This window comes from Grampus griseus (assembly GCF_964374135.1).
Source record: "Grampus griseus genome assembly, chromosome: 4".
NCBI lineage: Eukaryota > Metazoa > Chordata > Mammalia > Artiodactyla > Delphinidae > Grampus > Grampus griseus.
The window spans coordinates 73,093,501-73,117,214 of NC_138997.1; the positions used below are offsets into that span (position 1 = coordinate 73,093,501).

Consider the following 23,714-nt stretch of genomic DNA (forward strand, 5'->3'; position numbering starts at 1 on the left):
ATACAGAAAAGCACCTTTGCAACAACAAAAAATCTGTACCACTATAAACATTATTTACCAAAGATGCATCTGGTACATTAACCCATGGCTAAAAAATGTATTCAAGTTCTACCACTGGTACATACTGCTTCAGGCAAAAATTGGGTGTAATGTTCTTATGATTTTAATATTTTGGAGGATCTAGTAATCTAGGCAAGTGGACAGTAGCCTTTTTTTTTTTCTTTTGGTGTCCGATCTAACTATGTCTTACCTTGTTCTTAAGATCTATTTCTTCTGGAGTTGTAAAAATCATATATTTAAAGGCTAAACATTTTAAGGTTTGCAAATTTATTTCAATCAACTATTAATCTATTGTGCTGAGAAAAATTATGAAATCCAAAACCATAATTCTTGTTTCCACCCTTTACAAATAAAAAACATAAAACCTGAGCTTATTGTTGACACTAAGACCATCCCCTTGAGGAAAATTCCATCAGCTTTATGTTGAGAAATAACTATTTCCTTAGGAAGGTAATGGTGTTGCCTGACCATTGAAGGAGGGAAAAAAAAGGAATCTGACCTTTTCCAAAAAGGATAACTGAAAAAAGATCCTGAAGAAAAAAGTAGTAATAATCAAACAAGTGTTGTATTTATTGTTACTTTACCATTTGTCCTGATCATTTTTTCTCAGTGTGCCTAACACCTTTCATATTTAGCATTGAATGCTTTTGACAAGTGCTATCAAAATATAGCTTTAATCAAAGAGAATTTAAACCATTGATTTACTACGATAGTAAATCAAAATAAGAAAAGAGAAACATCACTGTTTTTTTTTTGTCCTCCACAAAAATAAAACAGTGGAAGTTAGCCAAAGTGAATTTGACACTGAACTTGATGCAAAAAATTAACCTAATACACATCTGAATCCTTTTTTCCTTGATTGCTTTTAATGTAATGTTAGTAACACAGTTGCATGTTTTGTTTTTGGATTTGTCTTTTTTTTTTTTCTCCCCAAGAGAAGTCAATATAAAGTTATCCATTATGGACCATTATGGACTTTTTATATTCTTGCTTAAGGAAAAAAAGATGAATTTTGAATGGCAAGACAGCAGGGATCTTTAATTTGTTCACCCAGTCGATCCTATGTGCCTGATTCATAGTAGGTACTCAGAGTTTATTCTGGGCCAGGTTATAGTCTACTAAATTGGTTTCCCAGCCACTAAGAAGTCATGACCCAGAGTTTAAAAAACATTCGTTTAAGGAATAAAGGAAATAATTTCAGAGTGAATACATTCAACATATTTTTATTGTTGTAGACTGATAGTTTTAATATGCTCTAGTACCATTGTTGCTTCTTTCTCTTATTTTCATGGCTGTAGGATATTTATAAAAAACTATTCGCAGCTATGAAAAGCATATTTAAAGTCATACATTCTAGAGGTATTTTTCAAATATAACAAGGAGAAGTTAAGCAAATTACTAAAATGCTCTGAAGTAGCTACTGGTCATGTGCTTAATAACTGATGGAATAAGACTGGAATCCAGGACTTGTGACTAACCAAACGATCCCTTTGCAGCCAGTAGGCTTCAGGCCCGGGACCTTGGCCTCAAAGAGAATCTTACTGTAGAGATTCTTGGGGCAACTCCCAAAGTCTAAAGAGAAGATTTGAAAACCAGCTCTCTTACTTGAATTCTCTTAAATTTTTGTATCCCCGGTAATACCTATGCCAGAATCATGCTGAGAATAAGTACCTAATGGATATTTGATTGATTATGTTAAAGGTATAATATGAAAATGCGGGGCAACTATGCGAACATATAGAATTAGTCTTTCCTCTCTCTACCTTCTAAACTGATCCTCCCTACCCCATGTGTCTCCGTATTTCTTTATTTTAAAAAGCAATATATTTTGATGGAGAGAAAATAACATTTAGCACTCACAATAGGTGATTGAAGTTGGGTATGGAATTGAATAATGTCAATTACATTTGCAGTTCCTTGATTATGAAGCACCATGTATTTTTATATTTCAGTAAGCCAAAATCCTGTTCATTCAATTTTTTTATAAGTTGCACAGTGCTACGACTATGCAAATTTTAATATATATTATTCTGATTTTGATTATTAGGAATTTATTTTGACTTAAATTATAATTTAAAATCACATTTTCTTTACCATGTATTTCCTTTAATATTTTCAGTGCAAGCGGCGGCCTTGATAGTGAAACACATTTCCTCAACAACACTTTATTGGAATATGTAGATTTAACTAGACAACTCCTGGAAGCAGAAAATGAAAAAGACTCTGACACCCTGAAGGATATACGATGCCATTTTAGTGCCTTAGTGGCGAATATCATTCAGAATGTTCCAGGTAAGATTTTTTAGCTCCTCAAACCACTAATGAATATTAAGAGACCATCGTATTATTTTCTCCCACTGAGGTTTTGTAATCTATGTTGACGAGCAACTTGTGAACATATGAAAAATATGTCAGGGTAACACGGATAGCAAGAATTTGTTTTACCTTTGAATTAGTATCAATGACTAGAAATCAAAAAGCAACCCAACATAGGTTTTCAACGACAGTCAAGACACTAACAAAAATCTGAAGAAATCAGTAGAATAAACTCTTTGGACAAACTTGTTGCAGACACAATGAGCGAAGAGCATAATGCTCCAAGTGGTATTTGAGAATAGAATTAACAAGATACATTTGACTAATGGGAGAAGGGTATAGGCACAGAAGTAGAGTATAATAAGGATACAGTGTGACTCATGATTCGTTTAACAGATGTGTGCCTATTATTGAACACATACTACGTGCCAGGTACTGGTTGAGGCAGCAGGAAGATTACTATATGCAATTGCATTTTAAAAAGTCATAAATACTTTACAAGTGTAAAAATGTGGTTATAGCTTTTGATATAAAATGTAAATACAAATGTTTCTTTTTCTTTCTATGAAAGAATTAAAGTTACTTTGTTACCTTAAAAAGTATATGCAAATAGTTGACTTTTAAAGTAAGATAATGGTTGTATTTTATAGGAGGGTCCTGTAAGCACTTCTTTAGATACATTAATTTCAAGTGCAGAAAACCTATTTTGAACTGTAGGGGCAAATGATGCTATATAGAGGAAAAGAGCCTTTCTTTCCTCTAAATTTTTTGATCTGAATTCAGCTCACTGATGTAAAGATGTAATTTAGTCCATTACTCAACACTTGTCTGCAACTTCCACATTGGTTCATTACAGTACTATTGAGTTTCTTCAACAAGAACGGATGCAGAGAACTTGTAGAATAGATTTTTAAAGTGGAAAGAATCCTTGGAAATCATCTAAACCAGCAGCAAAGGGCAGCAGAATGGGTTTGGACTCCAGGCCTCACACTTTACTACAAGTAGATCAGCTCCCCTGTTGTCAGTTATGTATATCAAGATTCCATGTAATGATCCTTTTATAGCTGAAAAGAGCTTATATGGTCCAAAGCCCTCTCTTACCAATGAACCAAGATCCAGAAGTATGTTATGTTAATGTTTCGGCAAGGTTACCGTGTAGCCAGCAACAGCCCATGGAGAAGCAGGGTCCCGACTCTCAGCTCTGTGCCAGCCTTCAGGCAGCATTGTGACAGCCGTGGAATTCTGCTTGCCAAGATGCCGTATTTCATATAACGCTGCATCTCACATAACACTGCACTACATGATGACATGCACTGCAACTTTATTCCTGTTATTTGCATATATATAAATAATTTCTGTTACTCTGGAGGTTTGCAGTAGGTTAAAATGAAAGCTTTTGCTTTCTTCTTTTTATAATATATATTCAGTAACAGAGTTGACATGCGTATTAAGGAAAAAAGAAATGGAAATAATTTTTTCTACCTATTTTTTATTTACAGTACACCAGAGAAGAAGTATTTTTCCTCAACAGAGCCTTCGTCACAGTCTGTTTATGCTGTTCAGTCACTGGGCAGGTCCTTTTAGCATCATGTTTACGCCCTTGGACAGATACAGTGATAGAAATATGCAAATTAACAGACATCAGTACTGTGCACTAAAGGTATTTACCTAGAAATCTGATTTCTTTTTTCTTATGTTAAGAGTGGAGTTAAATTTTTTTGTCTCTCAGTGCCTGGTGTTATAAAACGGATAGGGATTTCTTCAGAGTACCTGAGAGAATATACATTTGCCTGCTGTATTCAAACATTTATACTGTAGGTTTATTTAAATGTACAAAATACAATGCAGAAAAGTTCCAGAATCTACCAAAATTGGGAGCCATTCTCTTAAAGAACTGAGGATTGCCTCAAAGGAATAACTATTTTTTTCCTACTTAAGTACTTACTCTTGGTCTTTTTTTTTTTTTTTTTTTTTCCTCTTCTCCTCAAATACTGTTCAAACTCCATGTCTTATCTGGTATCACGATATTTTCATACTACTCATAGTAAATTTCTTCATTTCAAAAGTTACTATTTTGCTTTTCTTTATAAAGAAAAAAATTAACGATATTGTGGCTACATAAGCATGAGTAAAATATCCTGCCTCTTCTCATTAAGCAACCAACATTTAACCTCTTAAATGTTTTAAATGTAATTCTAATATTATTGTTTGAAGGCTATGTCTGCTGTACTATGTTGTGGCCCTGTTGCAGATAATGTAGGACTTTCATCAGATGGATATTTGTACAAATGGTTGGATAACATTTTGGACTCTCTGGACAAAAAGGTACTTATGACAGTTCCCTTAAAATTCTATAATCAATTGTCATTGCAGTATTTAGAGTTATCGTATGGCCCACTGAACATATCTTTTTAACATAAGCTAGGTTAGAATTACAGGCAAAAAAATATATTATGTAAAATTAAATAGGATACCATAAACTACGAGATTTGTAATTCTTATTTAGTACTCATTTGAATAATTTTAATTTCCCTTTTGTATTATAGGATTAATACAGTAGTGTGTGTATATATATCACAATAGAGTTCTGAGTCAATAAAAGAATATTAATTGTGGAATACATTGAGCTCCATGGAAAAATACGTTGTTTGCTATGTTTAGTTGAATTTTTTTTGACCACTCTCCAATTAATCATTCTTTCTTGACTTCCTTACTCTCATTCTGTACACACACAGACTTCACAGTTTAAAATAGGACTTAACATTTTTTCCCCTCAAAATATTTTTTCTACTGGGTTATCAAAAACAAGAATAAAGCTTGATAAAAATAACTGGAGAGGTTAATAAATCACCCTCCTGAAAGCACTTAATCACTGTTCATATTCATCAACCACCTCCGGGGCTCTGCTGGAGAAGAGAATTGTACTTCTAAGAGTCTTATATAAAAAGCAGGAGACCAAGCATAATTCTTCCACGTTGGTTTTTCTGCTGGCTGAATAAAATGAGAAAGAGTTGAACAAAAGGAGGCTTGAGTTTCGTGATTCAATACAGTGACTATATGCACTATATTATTTTAATTAAAATATAGAGGAGTAGATGAATAATATATCCCTTTCTCTGTTCTGGGCAATTTTGTGACCTTTACTTAGGTTCATCAGTTGGGCTGTGAAGCAGTTACATTACTGCTGGAGCTGAACCCGGATCAGAGCAACCTGATGTACTGGGCTGTGGATCGCTGTTACACTGGTTCCAAGAGAGTGGCAGCTGGCTGCTTTAAAGCCATAGCTAATGTATTCCAGAACAGGTACTCTAGATACTACTGTCTTTCATATTTTATTTAGCTTTCCTTAAAAAAGAAAACCTGTCCTTTTGAACTCAGAAATAATAATGAACCAGTACTTTCTTTCCTTAAGTGCTAACAAAATTTAACCAAATACGGATAATGATCCCCATGCATCTGTTGTACCTAATTGCCTTAAAAACAAAAACAAAAACACGCAGTCATCTCATAGGCTTAGCAGCTGCATGCCTGTAGCCTTCCCTTTATATCATGTTTATTAACTGGTGTGAAAGCCTCTAAACGTTATTTTACCTAACATGTACAATTTGTCCCTAGGGATTATCAGTGTGACACGGTGATGCTCCTCAATCTGATACTGTTTAAAGCCGCTGATTCTTCTCGAAGTATCTATGAAGTTGCTATGCAACTTTTACAGGTTTGTAAACAAACGTTAATTAAAATATATTTTTGCTCGGGATTTAATGAAGCATAATAATCTGTTCTTGCCTTGAAAGTATGCTAACATTCAGCTCTATTTTTAATAGTGGGGTATGGTGTTAATTCCTGATTACCATTAGAAATAGAAGAGTAAAATAATATGGGTCATTTAAGTCTATAAATCATGCAAACTACTCAGAAGTGTCCTGTAGGGGATTATGTATGATACCCTTCCCCTTCCCGCAGCCCCCCTTCCGCTCACCTGTGTGTGCCTGTGTGTGTGTGTGTGTGTGTGTGTGTGTGTGTGTGAGTACTTATAAAAACTGAGTGGTTAAGGCCTATGTGTGCATTTAACTATTTCTTTTCAGATAAGAATAATGCGAATCAAATTTTTTTTTTGAAAATCAAGTGAAAAGTAATTAGCTCTTTTATAATAACCTTTTATAATATTTCTTTATTAGACTGAGGAAAATAACCTAGAAAGTTAACTTATCAAGTGTGGATATATGATTATATCCATTGATAATGGGGTGTGGTTCTTCACTCTTAACCAAGGGTTAAGAATGGGATTCAGGGAGATGCACATTTTTCCAAAGGGTTTGAAGTGGTATTGAGGCTGGTAGGGACCATCTTAGGAATGATACCCTAATGTTTTTATTAATTAAGAAGAAAGTTGAGTAGTGTAGCTCTTTGTATAGTGTAATGTCAAAAGAATTTTTAGCTTACATTCCATATTTAATCTGTTATTAAACAAGATAGGTTTGAAGAATTTTTTTTCAAGTATACATGTTTTTATACAGTCATAGTTTTGAATTGGAAAAGTGGTAAATCTTCTTTAAGTAATTGTATATTAAGTTGCTGAAGTTATTTTCAAACTATGCTACTGGCGTTCAACAAAGGGAATGTAAAGGCTTGTAAAGAGTTACAGATCTTTTGCAAACGTTTCTTGGAATTAGAAATTAGCACCTGAAAAACTTTACAACATATATAACTATATAACTTTTAAACTGGAATATTGCTTGGGAGAAGATTTTATATTTTTCATTATAGCTGAAATTTAGAGGACCCATAAAATCTTAAATCAATGGAGTGTACATTCTTGTAGATCCTGGAACCGAAGATGTTTCGCTATGCTCACAAATTGGAGGTTCAGAGAACAGATGGAGTACTCAGCCAGCTGTCTCCTCTGCCGCATCTGTATTCTGTTTCATATTATCAGTTGTCCGAAGAACTAGCAAGGGCATATCCTGAGCTAACTCTCGCCATATTCTCAGGTATGATCATTGAACTGGTTAATAGTTTTTCTTTAGCAACCATTTTGAGAAAAACTACTTTTAGGAAATTTAAATATATGAAATTTGAGGTTGAATCAAAACCAAACGTGTCTTTATATAAGATAATCTTTTTTCTTTCGTATGAACTCTTAACACTTACCTACCATGATATTGAGATTGCTTATTAAAAATCTCTGCAGGGATTCTAACTTTGGCCTCCATTCTCCACCTCAACCCAGCTTTAAAAAAAGAAAGGTAGAAGGGGGCTTCACAGGCAATTGAAGAGTATTTCTTTAGTAGACATAGAACTTCCTGAATCTTCTGGTATGCAGTTTATCTTGTGTATTGGTCTGTGTTTAATAATAAAAATAGACAGGGATAGAGATACAAGTTTCTTTCTATAAGTAAAAGCTCTAATTTTAGGGAAAGGTCCTGCACTGCCTTAAGCAAAACTATTGCTAGGAACCCACTTTGCATTCTGGTCCAGTTTCCTTTCCTTGTGGGCCAACAGATATTCTTGGCAGGAGTTTTGAAAACATCAGGGCTGTGTCAGGCAAGATGTCCTGTATATCTGGGCCTCCCAGGATTTAGATTTAAGATAATTTGGGGGTTCATCCAGCTTAACCTCTGTCCAGTGAGCACACTATTGCAGATGCCCCCATAGTGCTTTATCCTTTAACTGAAAAGTTTTAATTATAATATTTACAAAAGACACTCAGCTAGTTTTTCTGCTCTTCATCTGCAACAAGATCTTGTTCTAATCCAAGTACTAGAAATGCACCAAAATTGGCGTGCAGGGAATAACAGAGTTCTTAAGTGGATCCTTTCCTTCATTTGGGCTCAAGGCATAGAAGCCTTGGCCTTCTTTGCACATCTTTCCACAGTACCTATTTTAGTGTTGGAGATAGTTTGATTCCCATCCCTAACTGACCTGAGTGGGGAAAAAACAACTTCAGTTCTCCTAACATTCAGTTTTTAAAGCAGCTCACGTGTTTGGTTTGCACTGATAAATGGCAGCAGTCAAGCCCCTTCCTTTTTCCCGGCTCCCACAGTCCTGATAGCCCTTTCAAGATGGACATGGATGGTCATCAACGCAAAGTAGTAACCACCGTCAACACTAATTTTGCTGCTGCTGGGCTTCTTCTGGAGGCTCCAGCACAGAAAACAGAGGAGTCCTCTGGGTCTCAGAGTTCATGAAATTGGTCAGGATGGCAGTGGGTGTTGCCATGGCCCCGGCTGCTCTATGCACTTACAACCCCCTGGCCAGGATCTCTTCATTCAGCTACTTTCAGAGCTCCAGGTCTAATATTTCATACTCATGGCAATAACATTGACCCATTAACAGAAGGGCTTCTTGTAAAAAGTTAGAATTGAGCATAAATATGTGCAAGGCACTGGACTGAGCAGTTCACTGGTCCTATGTTGAATGTGCACAATAACTCCATGATGCAGCTGCTTTTGTTACCTTCTTACAGAGTAATCAATTGAGGATCAGAGGTTGACAGGTTGGCCCTAGGTCAACCTGTAGGTATGTGGCAGAGCTGGGATTCAAACCCAGGTGTGTGTGATTCCAGAGCCAAGTTCCAAATCACTATGCTTCCATATTTATTCCTTCTGATGAGTAAATAGGTATAAGACCTAGTGGGCAAAACGGGACTTGAGGAGAAAGAAGGTTTGTACTTAAAGTGATTTATGGAAATTAAATAGCATATAAAAACTCACAGGCTTTGGAATCAACCTTGTATTTGAATCCTCTGCCACTTGATCATTGACCTTGGGCAAGTTACTTGGACTGTCCACCACACAGGTTTGTCATGAGCATTAAATGAGATGAATGTTAAAGCAATAGGCACATCATAGGCGTCTCCCCTAGATAAAACCGAAATATGTGAGATTTTTCATGGGTCACTTTAAATTAATCCATGTATAAAGATTGTCTTTTATAATTACATTTATTTATTTATTTGGTAAAAAGCATACATAGTAAAATTTACCATATTAATCATTTTAACTGTACAGTTCAGTAGTGTTAAATATATTTACATTGTTATGAAACAGATCTCCAGAAATTTTTCATCCTGCAGAACTGAAACTTTATACCTAGTAAACAGTAACCACCCTTTTCCTGAACTTCCCCCAGCTCCTGGTAACCACCATTCTGCTTTCTATTTCTATGAATTTGACTATGTTAGATACATCACATAAGTAGAATCACACAGCATTTGTGGCTTTATGACTAGCTTATTTTACTTAGCATAATGTCCTCAAGCATTCGTCCATATGTACCACATAACAGGATTTCTTTCCTTTTTAAAGCTGCAGAGTATTCTATTATATGTATATACCACATTTTGTTTATCCATTTATCAATGGACATTTGGAGTGCTTCCACTTCTTGGCCACTGTAAATAGTGCTGCTATGAACGTGGTTGTGCAAATATCTCTTCAAGACCCTGCTTGCAATTCTTTTGGATACATGCTCAGAAATGGAATTACTAGCTCATATGATAGTTCTGTTTTTAATTTTTTGAGGAGCTCTTATGCTGTTTTCATAGCAGTTGCACCATTTTACAATCTCACCCATAGTGTGCAGACATTTGTTTTTCTTAACCGCCAGAGATATTTTATATAAAAGCTAAGTGTGCGGGCTTCCCTGGTGGCGCAGTGGTTGAGAGTCCGCCTGCCAATGCAGGGGACACGGGTTCGTGCCCCGGTCCGGGAGGATCCCACATGCCGCGGAGAGGCTGGGCCCGTGAGCCATGACCGCTGAGCCTGCGCGTCTGGAGCCTGTGCTCCGCAACGGGAGAGGCCACAACAGTGAGAGGCCCGCGTACCGCAAAAAAAAAAAAAAAAAAAAGCTAAGTGTGTGATATATGTTAGCGGCTATCTTTTCTTTATGATGTCATCAATGGCAAATTCATTAAAAGGAGAAACAGTGCTCATAATTCTTAAATGTAATGAATAAAATCTGGCTTGCTGTTTTTTAAGAATTAAAAAGTTAAATTTAAAAATTAAATTTAAATTCATTATAAGTCAAAGGAAACCACAATTACATCAGTCGTTCCCTCTTTGACTTGTTCTTAATTACAGAGATAAGCCAGAGAATTCAGACAGCTCACCCTTCTGGGAGGCAAGTAATGCTGCACTACCTGTTACCGTGGATGAACAACATCGAGTTGGTGGATTTAAAACCGTTGCCCACAGCAAGGCGACATGATGAAGATGAAGATGATTCCTTAAAAGACCGAGAACTTATGGTGACCAGCCGGCGCTGGTTACGAGGAGAAGGCTGGGGATCCCCACAAGCCACTGCCATGGTTTTGAATAATCTGATGTACATGACAGCAAAGGTAACGTGGTTTTTGTATTTGCAGTTGCTGGACAGAATTACCAAGTTAGGAGTAAACAGGTTAGAAACAGACAAAGAGATTAGATAATCCTGTGGTAACCAAACAAGTATGTGTTATCAGTAAGTTCCTTTCTTTAAAAAACTTCTCATTAGATATAAAATGTCTTCTTTTTGGTTGGGGGGAGCTAAAATCATATGTGCTTAATGATACTTGGGTTCAGATTTGTTGAAAGAAATGATGGTTCCTCTAAAGTGTGGAAAAGATTAAAGCTGTCTGTCAAAGCGTTATTTTCTATTATTTCATGACATGGCAAGTTTGATATTGAAAAGACAGCCGTTACTAAAGTGTCTGCTGTGTTTTCTGCCTCTAGTATGGTGATGAGCTGGCCTGGTCGGAGGTGGAGAATGTGTGGACCACACTCGCAGATGGCTGGCCAAAAAACCTGAAAATAATTTTGCACTTTTTGATCAGCATTTGTGGAGTGAATAGTGAACCAAGCCTCTTGCCTTACGTATGTGTTCAAGTTCATTTACTTTTTATTTATTTTTTTAATATGTATATTTACCCAGTGTCTTGTGATGTCAGAGTCTGGGCAGCAGTAGACCAGCAGAGGCAAAGCAGGGGCCAAGATGAGGCAAATCAGGAAATAGCACATGGATTTATCCATTGATTCATTTAACAGGTATCATCTGGCTTTACTACAGGCTAGGTGTTCTTCTAGGTTCTGATGGATGCTACAGATTTTATTCTTTGAACCTATACCTAATTTATTTAATGAATAAATCAGTAGTAAAGTGCAGTCATGGTAAGAGCTACAAAGGAAAATTGCAGAGTCCTGAGAGTGGATAACTTTGGAATCACCACCGTCTGGGAGGATTAGAGATGATACTGGAGAGAAAGTGATATGGAAGTGGAGAGATGTTAGTAGTTTTTCCTATCAGGAGCTGGCATTGGGATATTGGAGCAGGATGGGAAGTGAGAGCTCAGTGCTTATGGAATCGTGCCGTAAGGCTTCTAGAAGCAAGGAAAAGCATGATAAGAGATATACAGTGAAGAATATGTCTTTGCCTTCTAGCGGGAAAGCAATACTTAAATCTGCTCAGGTTAAGAGAACAGCGTGAAACTATCAAACATGAAGGTTAAACTGAATATACACGCATGCACGCAAACACACACGTGTATATGTAGATATAGCTATCAGTGACATGGTAGCATCTCCTTAAAGTATGTCCACAGAAGACTAGCTCTGCAGAATGTTGCTCTGAAAGTTCTTATGGATCCTACTTTAAACGAACCAGTTAACTTGAATCCTGAAAGCACTGTTCTGAAGGCACGTCAGAAGATTAACCTTCAGTGAGAAGCACTTAGAGAAAGGTGGGTGTTTGGTTCCAAACAACACCATCACACATTACCTCTTGACCTCACGTCCTAATACTCTCCCTCAGGCCCCCTGCCCTTGAGCCACGCTGACTCCGCTCGCTGTACTGCTTTCACACCAGGCATCCCGCCCGGGGGCCTTGGTACTTACTTTCCTCTCTCTCCCAGACAGCCACATTGCTCACTGCTGCACCTCCTTCAGACGTTTCCTCAAATGTCAGTTCTCACTTGATACTTTTGCTGGTCATCTTGTCTAAAACTGCAAATGCCCTGCCCCCCACCCGTACGCTCTTCTTTTCCTTTCCCTGTTTCATTGATTTTCCTAGCACTTATCATCAAACTTGTTATATATTTTACCTCTTTGGCTCATAACTTTTGCCTCAGTCAGTCCAGTGGATTGTCAGCTCCTTAAGAGCAGGAATTTTGGTCTGCTTAGTTCATTGCCTTCTTGCCAGAGCCTGGACTAGTGCCTGACACACAGAATCTTCCCCTTAATCAGACGAATGAATGAGTGAGTCGGGGTTGGCACTAGAAACAGGCATGAAGCTATAATTCTAAGAAGCCAAGATGAAGTTCATTCAGGGCATAGCCATTTGCCAGAAGTTTTAAAAGAGCTACTTTTAATGACAATAATAATAATTTCTTAATTGTCGTTTCTTAAGCACTACTTAGAGGCCAGGCACGGTATAAGCACTTCATCTCCATTACTTAATTTCCGGAAGAAATCTATGGCCTTGCTAAGATTACTGCAGTTTTACAGATGAATAAAATAAGGTAGAAAGAAGAGTAATTTCCTCAAAGCCGCACAGCCATTTAGCTCTGTCTTCATGGAGCTGGAATTCCAACCCAGAGCTGTTGGTGAAAAGTCAGTGAAAGCTTCTTGGACAGGCAGTGAAGCTGGAGCGGGGATGGGGCTTGAAGACCTGACAGGATTAGAGTCAGGAGTGTCAACTCAGATGACCTGGGTCAGAGCAAAGGCACAGAGGAAGAAACATACTTGACGTTTCCTGGGTCAGAGGAGACTGGACTTGGGAACAGAGAATTAGCAAATAGTTAGAACAGCTCGGAGAGCTCAAGAGCTGTGTGGAGGACGGTCAGTTATCATTAGGGAGCTGTATCAGATTTTTGGTATGATGTGATAAAGCATGTTGTAAGATTTGTCTGGGGGTCATCTAATAAGACAGAGCTTCTCACGTGTCTGTATGCACGTGAGTCGTCTGGGGATCTTGTTCTGGTTCTGAGTCTGGAGGTGAGGGTGAGGCCTGAGATTCTGTATTTCTAGCAAGCTCAGATGACGCTGCATCTTCTGCGAGGGCCTCATTTTGAGTAGTAAGGATTAAAGACAAAAAAGAGAGATCAGCCCATTTCAATAATACATATTACTAAAATATACCTATAAAGCATACTACTGAAAAGTTTTTTTCAGTTATTTAACTCGTACTGTGTACTAGGGCTTTTTAAAGTGCTTTATAAATTTTAATTTACTTAATCCTAACAACCCTATGAAGTAGGTGACATTGTCCCTAATTGCAGAAGAGAAAACTGAGGGGAACTTTCCAGATCGCCTAGCTAGTAAAAGTTACATCTGCACTCCAATCCAGACTGTGTCGTTGGAGTTCTAGATTCTTACTCTTAGTCAACACTCTATACTGCTGGTTGAATATAGAGAACGGGGAAGGCAGAATAAATGATGAATCCTGGGTTTGAAGGCTGGCTGAATAAAAATATGAGGAAAATCTTAGGATGATATTAATTGAAAGTTTCCATTGAAAGAGAAACTGATTTAAAGAAAGGCAAGTTATCTTTTGCTTTTCTAAGAAAACCCCAGAAAGGTAAAGGAAGTAGATAACTTTATGGACACCATTAAACAATACATTTAGGTCATCCTAATTAGATATAATGTTGAGGGTTAGAGGGAAGATAGAACAGTACTTATAAAGCTGATTAATATCTGATTGCTAATCAGTGTCTATTCAAATTAAGATTGTGCTTGTTCATCTATCACTTAAAGTTGAACTTACTCTGATAAAATTTGTCTCAACACAAGTTTGTGAGATAAAAATTGTGCTTTTTCTTTTCCAAACAATTTCTTTTGTGACAGGTGAAGAAAGTTATTGTATATTTAGGTAGAGACAAAACAATGCAGTTGCTAGAAGAACTGGTGAGTGAACTACAGCTGACCGACCCTGTCAGTTCAGGCGTCACTCACATGGATAATCCCCCATATTACCGCATCACTTCCAGCTATAAAATCCCTTCTGTCACCTCAGGTGAGACGTCATTTAAAACTGACTACTTTGTATAAACAGAGAAGCTTTCCATAACTGTTCATTTTAGCAAGCGTTTGCTTTAAATATCATCATAAAGAAAACAAGCAAACATGAATCATATATCTAATTAACCGGACAAAACTTTGTAAATCCTCATATGAGTAAACAAGTTTGACAGTGTAAGGATTCGTAATGTGATAAAGGGAAACATACTTACATACTTATTTAGAACTGGAATATACATTTATATATCTCTATACAACAAATGCTTTTTTAAAATGACTATAATTAGTATGTAAATATAGAAAATGCTCACTTATTGAAAATTACTGTGTAATTTCATATTATAACTATTTGGGCATATATTATACATAGTATCCAATCACATGAGGTATATACTTTTATGTATACCCATATACTTATAGTTATTGTAATATTTCGAGTTGAAGAAACTACATTGCTGTGGGAATAACTTTCATTGAAAATATAATATCTGGGCTATTGTAGGTTAAATTTCTATGAATTTCTTTGCCATTCAGTTTATATTAAATGTTTTTGTGATGTTAATAACATTGTATAATTAGAAATCTCTCATACTATATAATTTATTTTTGTCATCTATTTCCATCTTTTTGTTATACTTTCCAAGAGGTTTCTAATAATGCTTCTATTGAATTTTTCATATCTGCTAGAATGTTTTTAATTCCAAAGAGAGGTTTTTTTAATTAGAATATTCTTAGGAGCGTCCTATTCATGTTTCATGGTTGGACTGTCTTCTGTATATTTGATAAAATTTTCTACCAGTGAAAGTTCCTATTTTCTTTATATTGCTGTGTTTTTGTTTTGGTTTGTCTTAGTAAAAGCTTTCCTCAAAAGCCTACCAATTCTGGATCTGTCTTTTCATAAACAGTTCACTTAACAGGCATATTAAAAAGTTGATTGGGTGTTCTGTAGGTATATGTGGAACTTATTTTGTCCTTTGTTGTATGACGATTTCGTCGATAGAAGTATACATAGGTCTTTTCTCTTGCAGTAATCAGATTCCCCAGAGAAAACTCTTCTAGTCCACTGCCTAGAGTAGAAGGTGTAGGGGTGTGTGTGTGTGTGTGTGTGTGTGTGTGTGTGTGTGTGTGTGTGTGTGTGTGTGTGTGTGTGTGTGTACCAATACATATAGTCCATACATACACACACTTGCACAGTCTTCAAGCCTTCTGGTAGCCCAGTGGTGTAAGAAGGTTGCCGGGGGATCCAATGGCAAATTTATGTATGTATGTATGTATGTTTTCACTTAGTCTTCGTATCCTCAGTAAAGTACTTCCTCCTTCACCTGTATGTGGTGTGCCCTAGTCCAGAAATCCTCTGATTTACTCACATCAGAAGAGACTTCTGGAAGTGAGGAGAGAGAGCTACCCAGTTACAGGAGGCAGAGGGGTAGATCTTGGGAACCAGCTACTTATGAAAGAGATTTTCAACCATTCTTGCCTTTTTTTTTTTTTTTTTTTTTGCGGTACGCGGGCCTCTCACTGTTGTGGCCTCTCCTGTTGCGGAGCACAGGCTCCAGATGCGCAGGCTGAGAGGCCATGGCTCACGGGCCCAGCCGCTCTGCGGCATGTGGGATCTTCCCAGACCGGGGCATGAACCCATGTCCCCTGCATCGGCAGGCGGACTCTCAACCACTGCACCACCAGGGGAGCCCCATTCTTGCCTTTTTTAGCACCTTCTTCAACCCCTACTTCCAGAGGTACTTGAAGCCACTAATTCCTGACCTTTTGGAGGTTCAGCAGTATAGATACGGAAGCTTCTTGTTTCCTCCACTAACAGCTCTGGATTCAGCCTTCTTAACACTTGATTACTTCCTGTCCATTTGTTTTCCAGTATCCATAATTTTGTTGCTGTGTCTCCTTACCCTCTTGGTCGTTAAGAGTACATTCCTTTTTAAAAATCACCTTCTCATTTTAGTGGAGTTTTGACATCTATAATTTGAAATCTTTTGTTCTTATTGAGCTATCCTAGGTTTTAAATTCATAGATACTGTTTTGTCTATGATTACAGGAACTACTTCTAGTAGCAATACAATGGTAGCTCCCATGGACGGCAATCCCGATAATAAGCCCATAAAAGAGAATATTGAAGAGAGGTAAGTACTTCTCTGTTCTTCATTAGCCTGTCAGTTTGACGTATGCAGATTATCATCAGCATAAATGATAATTTCTGCATTGGAATGTATATTTCATTGTGTTAAAATTCTAGTGAGGAAATATATTTCCATATTGGAAATTTTCCTCATTGACTATTTTAACATTAAAGATGCTGGCATGCTAGATTTTTTAATATGCACTAATGGATGAATAGGTAGAGTATGGTCAGTCACTTTTTGTGTGGCTACATTTTTAAACTTTTCTAAATGGATATTTACTCTGCCTGTTTTATATGGAATAGGTTTCATCAGCACATTATTATCACAACAATTTAAGAAAAATCTTCAGGTAGAAATAATTGACTTCAAAGCTTAAGCTTTTGAATTGTAATGTGGAAATTAATATATATGTCATAGTAAACTTTAGTATTTTGTGTACTGTGTTCTTTTTTAAGCAAAGAAAGTGAAACATAAAGTACAAATACCACTTTACCATGAACTGTGACTAACTCAGTGATCATTCTCATAGCTATGTGCACCTAGACATCTACAGTGGACTAAACAGTCATTTAAATCGTCAACATCACAGACTAGAATCTCGATACAGTAGCAGCTCTGGAGGATCTTATGAAGAAGAAAAAAGTAATACATTCCAAATGTTTTTTTTTTAATAACTGCGATGGCAAGGTGTACTATCATTATATTAATGTTAATAAATATATTCTTCCCAGAAGTTGTTTTTAAGAAGGGTATTTAACTGCCACTAGTGGTGTTCCAACATAATGTGAAATGTCTTGATTTTAAGAAGCAACGTAAGTGGGGGAAATATGTTTCAAAAGCACAGGTTCCCTGTAGATAAATCAAAAGGAACATAAGAATTCGTTCTCAAGAAGCATCATAGAACAGACATTGACCAACAGGCTGCTTTTTTGAACAGATTTGAACTTGCATGGGATTCACGTTTTACTAAAACGTTCTCCCTTGCAATTGCAAAATGAATAATGTGTCCGAGTCTCATTATAACACTAAGGTAGGGTAGAATAGAAGCACAAGCCTTCAGACTGGAAGGGACCCTGAAGATGATCTGGTCCAATCTCCTCATTTTGCACACGATGGAACTGAGGCCCAGAGAGGTTAAGTGACTTACCCATGTCACACAGAACTCACATTTCCTGATGGCCTTTCTTACTGCACCCTGCAGCCCCACTGTGGTAGAGCAGATTTCCTTTGAAGATGGGTTTGTACTGGCCCTATCTCAGGAAATTTAGAACTGAGTAACTTACCAGAAGGCCCTTGTTACAAGGCAGCTTTACCCATAATGCGGTCTCATAGCTTGGACATCAATTGTGGAATCATGATGAAGTGTTCGTGTAGTTTTGCTTTGATTTAAAGGATGGAACCTGAATTGATATCTCTTTTCTCTCTCTGATTTGCTTAATCTGGTAAGATTTGTACCCATGTCTACCTAGCAAACATATGTCCAAATAGTGGGAAATTCTTTTTATCACTTTCCAGTGCTATAAATAGTTGGTGTTTTACTAGAGTTTGCTTATATTGGCGGAAAGTAGATGGTGTAGACAATGAGATCATTTTATTTTGATAGGTGATTCAATGCCACTTTATTCTAATTGGCGACTGAAAGTGATGGAGCATAATCAAGGAGAGCCACTACCCTTCCCACCAGCTGGAGGCTGCTGGTCACCACTGGTGGATTACTTGCCTGAAACGTCATCACCTGGATTACCTCTTCACAGGTGGACCACAGTGTCATTCCTATTTCATATGAGCCAAACCACTGTTTAACACTTCCAGCTTTCTTTACGCTGACAACACAAAACATGAGAAACCTTCTTTCTTTTGATACTGCAACAAATTCGATCCGTGCGTTTAGATTTTAAGAAATCTAAAAACTCACACTTCTCACTGTTTACAATTAGTATTACTAAATCTAATTCTGCTGCTGCTGCTTTTCTGGGTGTCTGGCATAGTTACTTGACCTTTCTGGGACCCAGTTACTACATCTGAAAAATATTATTTTCCGGTAGTAGGCAGTATTATTTTGAATTGAGTTAAGCTGATTTCTATTTAGCAAAAATCACAATAGAACAGTTACCGCATTCTTTCGAAATGTATTATTGTACCAAACATGTACTGAACACCTACTATGTGGCAAGCAGTGTGCTAGGCCTTAGGGTTGAAGATGAAGAAAATATGGGCCTTGACTTCAAGGAGCCCTTAGCCAGATAGGTTTTTTCTAAAACTATCATGTAACAGTTTCTTCAGCTGTATTTCTTTTCTTCTTTTTTTCTTGAGAAATTGTATTTTTTCCATAAAAGACAATATTAAAATCTTCAAGTAATTTGCATAAGATTTTCTCTAGGTTTACTCTAGTGACACATGAATAATGCTCTTGTTTGTCATAGGTGTAACATAGCCGTCATCCTTTTGACGGATCTCATTATCGATCATAGTGTGAAGGTGGAATGGGGAAGCTACCTCCATCTTCTTCTTCATGCAGTCTTTATAGGTAATACATATTCGGCACTAATTCCTTCATTTTATATTTTTGTGATAATTGAAAGTCAGTATAGTATGTTTGTTTGCTTTTTACAGGTTGTATTTTATTTATTTTTTTAGTTGAGGTAGAGTTGATTTACAATATTAGTTTCAGGTGTACAAATAATGATTCAAAAAATTTTATAGATTCTACTCCATTTATAGTTATTATAAAATGTCAGCTACATTCCTTGTGCTGTGCCATATACCTTTGTACCTTATTTATTTTATACACAGTAGTTTGTATCTCTTAATTCCCCACCCCTACCTTGCCCCCCCGCCCCCCCCCCCCCCCCCCGCTTCCCTCTCCTCACTGGTAACCAACTAGTTTCTTCTTTATATCAGTTAGTTGGCTTCTGTCTTGCTGTATTCACTAGTTTGTTTTATATTTTAGATTTCACTTATAAGTGATAACATACAGTATTTGTCTTTTTCTGTCTGACATTTCACTGAGCATAATACCTTCCAGGTCTATCCATGTTGCTGCAAGTGGCATTATTTCATTCTTTTTTATGGCTGAGTAGTAGTCCATTGGGTACATAGACCACATTGTCTTTATCCATTCATCTGTTGATAGACACTTAGGTTGCTTCCATGTCGTGGCTGTGGTAAATAATGCTGCTGTGAACATTGGGGTGCATGTATCTTTTCTAGTGTTTTTGTTTTCTCTGGGTATGTGCTCAGGAGTGGGCTTGCTGGATCATATATGGTTGCTCTATTTTTAGTTTTTTGAGGACCCTCCATATTGTTCTCCACAGTGGGAAAGGAGATATGGTTTCAAGAAAGTTTCTTCCTATTTCTCTATTTTCTGTATGTTATTTCCATGACACTTTTTACCGTGATTCTTGTGGTCTAGAGCAGAGTTATTCCTAGCCTCTCCTTTAACCACAAACAAGTCTATTATACCCATTCCTATCATACAGGGCATACAGGTATGCCCTCCAGCAGGAAAAACTCTGTAGCAGGAGTAAAATTAATTTACCTCTGGGACTGGGAACTTTCAGAGTAAATGGAAAATGGAGACGGGTACTAAGTGTTTCCCAAAAGAATTAGATTGTGGACAGTCTGATTATTACAGCTAAAACTCCACTGTGCCCTCTGTAACAAACATGTGGGATCCATCACATCAGCAACGCTTTTCATGCTTGTAGGATTGCTCTCCTGAAGCAAGTCAAAATAGCCATCTCCTAAATTTTCCTGATATGTACACGTATTATATAGGCACTGCTTTCTTCTTTCAGTAAGCAAACATCTCCTGACTTTCTGTTGTGTTCTAGGCACAAAAAATGCTTGCCTTTAAAAGTTCTTTTACATCTAGTGTTATGTAACAGAGTATTAGCTTCTAAGAGATTGCTAAATTTTAGACATAAAACACACTGGAAATTTGTCTTGATTCTCCCTAGTCCAGTAGGACAATAGGCTATTGTAAAAGGGTATACACGCTGTAGGCCAATAAAGAACTTGATTGATGTACTATGTCATCTTTCACAAAATATTGTATATAATTTCTGCTTTTCTTTTTAAAATATGAGTTTGATAGCAAGAATACTCACTATTTCTCTTTACTGATGATGATTTTCTACTGTTCTCTTTAGGGTTTGACCACTGCCACCCTGAGGTGTATGAACATTGTAAACGCCTGCTTCTGCACTTGTTAATAGTAATGGGATCCAACAGTAACATCCGAACTGTTGCTTCTGTCCTTCTCAGGAACAAGGAGTTTAATGAGCCCAGGGTGCTTACAGTCAAACAAATTGCACACTTAGATTATACTTTCACAGGTATTTGCTTTAAAAGTACAGTTTGGGGCTCCCCTGGTGGCGCAGTGGCTGAGAGTCCGCCTGCCGATGCAGGGGACACGGGTTCATGCCCCGGTCCGGGAAGATCCCACATGCCGCAGAGCGGCTGGGCCCATGAGCCATGGCCGCTGAGCCTGCGCGTCCAGAGCCTGCGTTCCGCAACAGGAGAGGCCACAACAGCGATAGGCCTGCGTACCGCAAAAAAAAAAGTACAGTTTGAAACTGGAACCGTACTTCGTTAATTTGGGATCCTGCATTAGAGAACATCAACTGAAGTTGAGATACTAGAGAATATTTTTTAATGTAGTTTTATTATTTTAAGTACCATTGACATTATTTATTAATTCATAGAAGAAGGAATTAAACTTGGAGTATTTGAATCTCTCTTACCTTTAAGGGTCTTTGTCATAAAAATGTTAAACTCTCCACATGTAAGTTAAAGGTACAATGAAAGAGTGGCTTAATTTGTTGAGCCCTGGTTATGACAAAGATGGTGAACTTGTATTAGATTCCCCCTACTCTCAAGATCTGAAAAATTGACAAAGGAAGACATTTAAAATTTTTATTCACTCATTTATACTGATTGCACTTAAAATGTTGTACATCTTGAAGTCTAGTAAGTTCCAAATTATGTATTTGGAAGTAGTGAGGTCCAAATTAATGAGACTTTAATGTAAAATTTATTTCACTGTTGATGTGAATTTGTTTTACTTTTCAAGTTATATTTTCTTTTTCCCTAATAGCCCTAACTTATTTATTTCATTCATCAGTATCATCAGGTTTATAATAGATGATCTAGAAAATAATTGGTTTTTAAACATTGAAATAAAATTACTTTTTTTCATAATCATATAATGCCACATACAGGGTTAATAACGTTTTAAAGTTACTTACTTAAAGCCCTGTTATTTACTTAAAAACCTGTAGTTAGTGAGAAAACATCTATTAGTAAACTTATTCGCCTTTTTAAACCATGATTAAAAGATGAATGGAATAAAGTTTACTGCCTTTTTTTATGTTAAAGCATTTCTATTCAAAATTTCATAGTTTGGTGTTTGGTTTTAAGGCTCCTTTTGCTATTTTGTAAATGTGGGCATTAGTAATGACCTTTAGAATTATTTAATAATTGACATAATATCAATATAACAAATAGACTTTAAAATTGTCCTTGTTTAAGTAAAGTGAAGCAGAAGGCATAGACTCCTTAACGTAAGAAATTAAAAGTCAGTTCTCATTATATATAGAAGTGTGAATGGCAACCTATGTTGAGGAAATATGCCAAAATATTAGGAAACTGCCAGTTTCAACTTTGTCCAGCAGATGGCAGCACAGGACTGCATAGCAAGTCCAAATCGTTAAGTTTGACTGAGAGGCTCCGAAAACAACCTTTGCTCAAAAACTCACTCAGTGTAATTTGGTGCTTGTGAGGCTCACTTCTTTGAGGGTTGTGGGAGATTGCTTCCATCTGGGCATTCACGCCCCGCGTCTCTTTCAGCAGGTGTTAGCGATTTTATACCTGATTACCAGCCCTCCCCCATGACCGACTCAGGGCTCAGCTCAAGTTCTACCTCCTCTAGTATCAGCTTAGGAAATAACAGCGCTGCCATTTCACATCTGCACACCACCGTCCTCAGCGAGGTCGACATCTCAGTAGAGCAGGATGGAAAAGTCAAAACCCTCATGGAATTCATTACCTCAAGGTAACGTTTGCAGCTCCTACCATTCCTGACGCATAGCTGCGTTAAGTCATGGTTTCATTTGTCAGCTTCAGCGAACCCTATTTTGTTTTCCAAAGGGTCATTGATTTGGAATAGGCAGGTTTGTATTGTGCAATATTTAGAAAATTTGATGCAACCAGAGACTTTCTTCTTTTGCTCACACTGTTATACCTAAGGAGGGCCTTAATCATGAGTAGATACCAGGTACCCAAAGAGGATACAGTATTATCTGAATATATATTTCTGCCTCCATTAGCTACATTAACATTCAATCTTCAAATATTTATTTATGGCCTACTCTTTGCAAAAGCACTATAAATAAAGAAGAAACGTAGGTGGGGAGAAAGGGGCCAGTGTACCACAGCAAGAGCAAAATCACAGACGTGTGAGAAAACAAAGTATTTTTGGAACTGGTGAGTAATCCAGCCTGAGTGTAGTGTGGAGGAATTTCTAGACAAGCTGGAGGACCATGAAGCCCTGGCCAGAGGTTATAGATCTTTTAAGAAAGGAGACATTATCAAAAATCTTTGAGCTGGATGGGGAGGGTGAAGGACCCAATTAAATAAATATGTTGACATGCCGTGGAGTGGCTGGGCCAGTGAGCCATGGCCGCTGAGCCTGCGCGTCCGGAGCCTGTGCTCCGTGGGGGGAGAGGCCACAACAGTGAGAGGCCTGCGTACGCGCAAAAAAAAAAAAATGTTGAGAAAATCAGTCTCATAGCAAAGTATGTGATGAATTAGAGGTGTTACGGACTAGAGGCAGCATGACCACATCTTTTTTCCAGGACACTTTGGGCCTATGGCAATAAGGGGCCTAACCCTTACTAACCAAGCTGGTGAATGCAAAGATATTTTAAAGAAAGAATCGACAAGTAGTTTTAACTTACAAATTATTTTATTTGCATTACAATCCAAATACAGTCTAGCCTCTACAAACGAGACTGTTTTGACCTGTAATACCTAAGCAGTAACCAGTACTCTTCTCACTTGGCAAAATTTGCCATCTTTTCCTGCTACCTCTGAGAGAATTTGACTGTAACAATGGAAGACTTTGAAATTATACGTAACTTGGATCTTCCTGTACTTGCTCTAGATCATTACATATCCAAGTACATAAATAGTAGCAGTAGGCTGTGTGACA

General features: G+C 37.2%; 1 protein-coding gene across 2 annotated transcripts in view; it reads left to right on the forward strand.

Annotated features, from left to right (window-relative positions):
• The window catches only part of FRYL (FRY like transcription coactivator), a gene marked incomplete at its 5' end in the record, with an annotated part of 142,930 nt that overhangs the window by 69,725 nt on the left and 49,491 nt on the right, over nt 1-23,714 (forward strand). For both annotated transcript variants that reach the window (XM_082652707.1, XM_082652708.1), the window contains 15 exons: nt 2,180-2,352; nt 3,876-4,036; nt 4,591-4,701; nt 5,525-5,679; nt 5,992-6,091; nt 7,199-7,367; nt 10,458-10,717; nt 11,088-11,228; nt 14,196-14,364; nt 16,417-16,501; nt 17,031-17,143; nt 18,105-18,255; nt 18,925-19,028; nt 20,653-20,838; nt 22,352-22,556. In XM_082652707.1, coding sequence (XP_082508833.1) covers nt 2,180-2,352; nt 3,876-4,036; nt 4,591-4,701; nt 5,525-5,679; nt 5,992-6,091; nt 7,199-7,367; nt 10,458-10,717; nt 11,088-11,228; nt 14,196-14,364; nt 16,417-16,501; nt 17,031-17,143; nt 18,105-18,255; nt 18,925-19,028; nt 20,653-20,838; nt 22,352-22,556 — 2,283 coding nt within the window. The remainder of the gene's footprint in view (nt 1-2,179; nt 2,353-3,875; nt 4,037-4,590; nt 4,702-5,524; nt 5,680-5,991; nt 6,092-7,198; nt 7,368-10,457; nt 10,718-11,087; nt 11,229-14,195; nt 14,365-16,416; nt 16,502-17,030; nt 17,144-18,104; nt 18,256-18,924; nt 19,029-20,652; nt 20,839-22,351; nt 22,557-23,714) is intronic.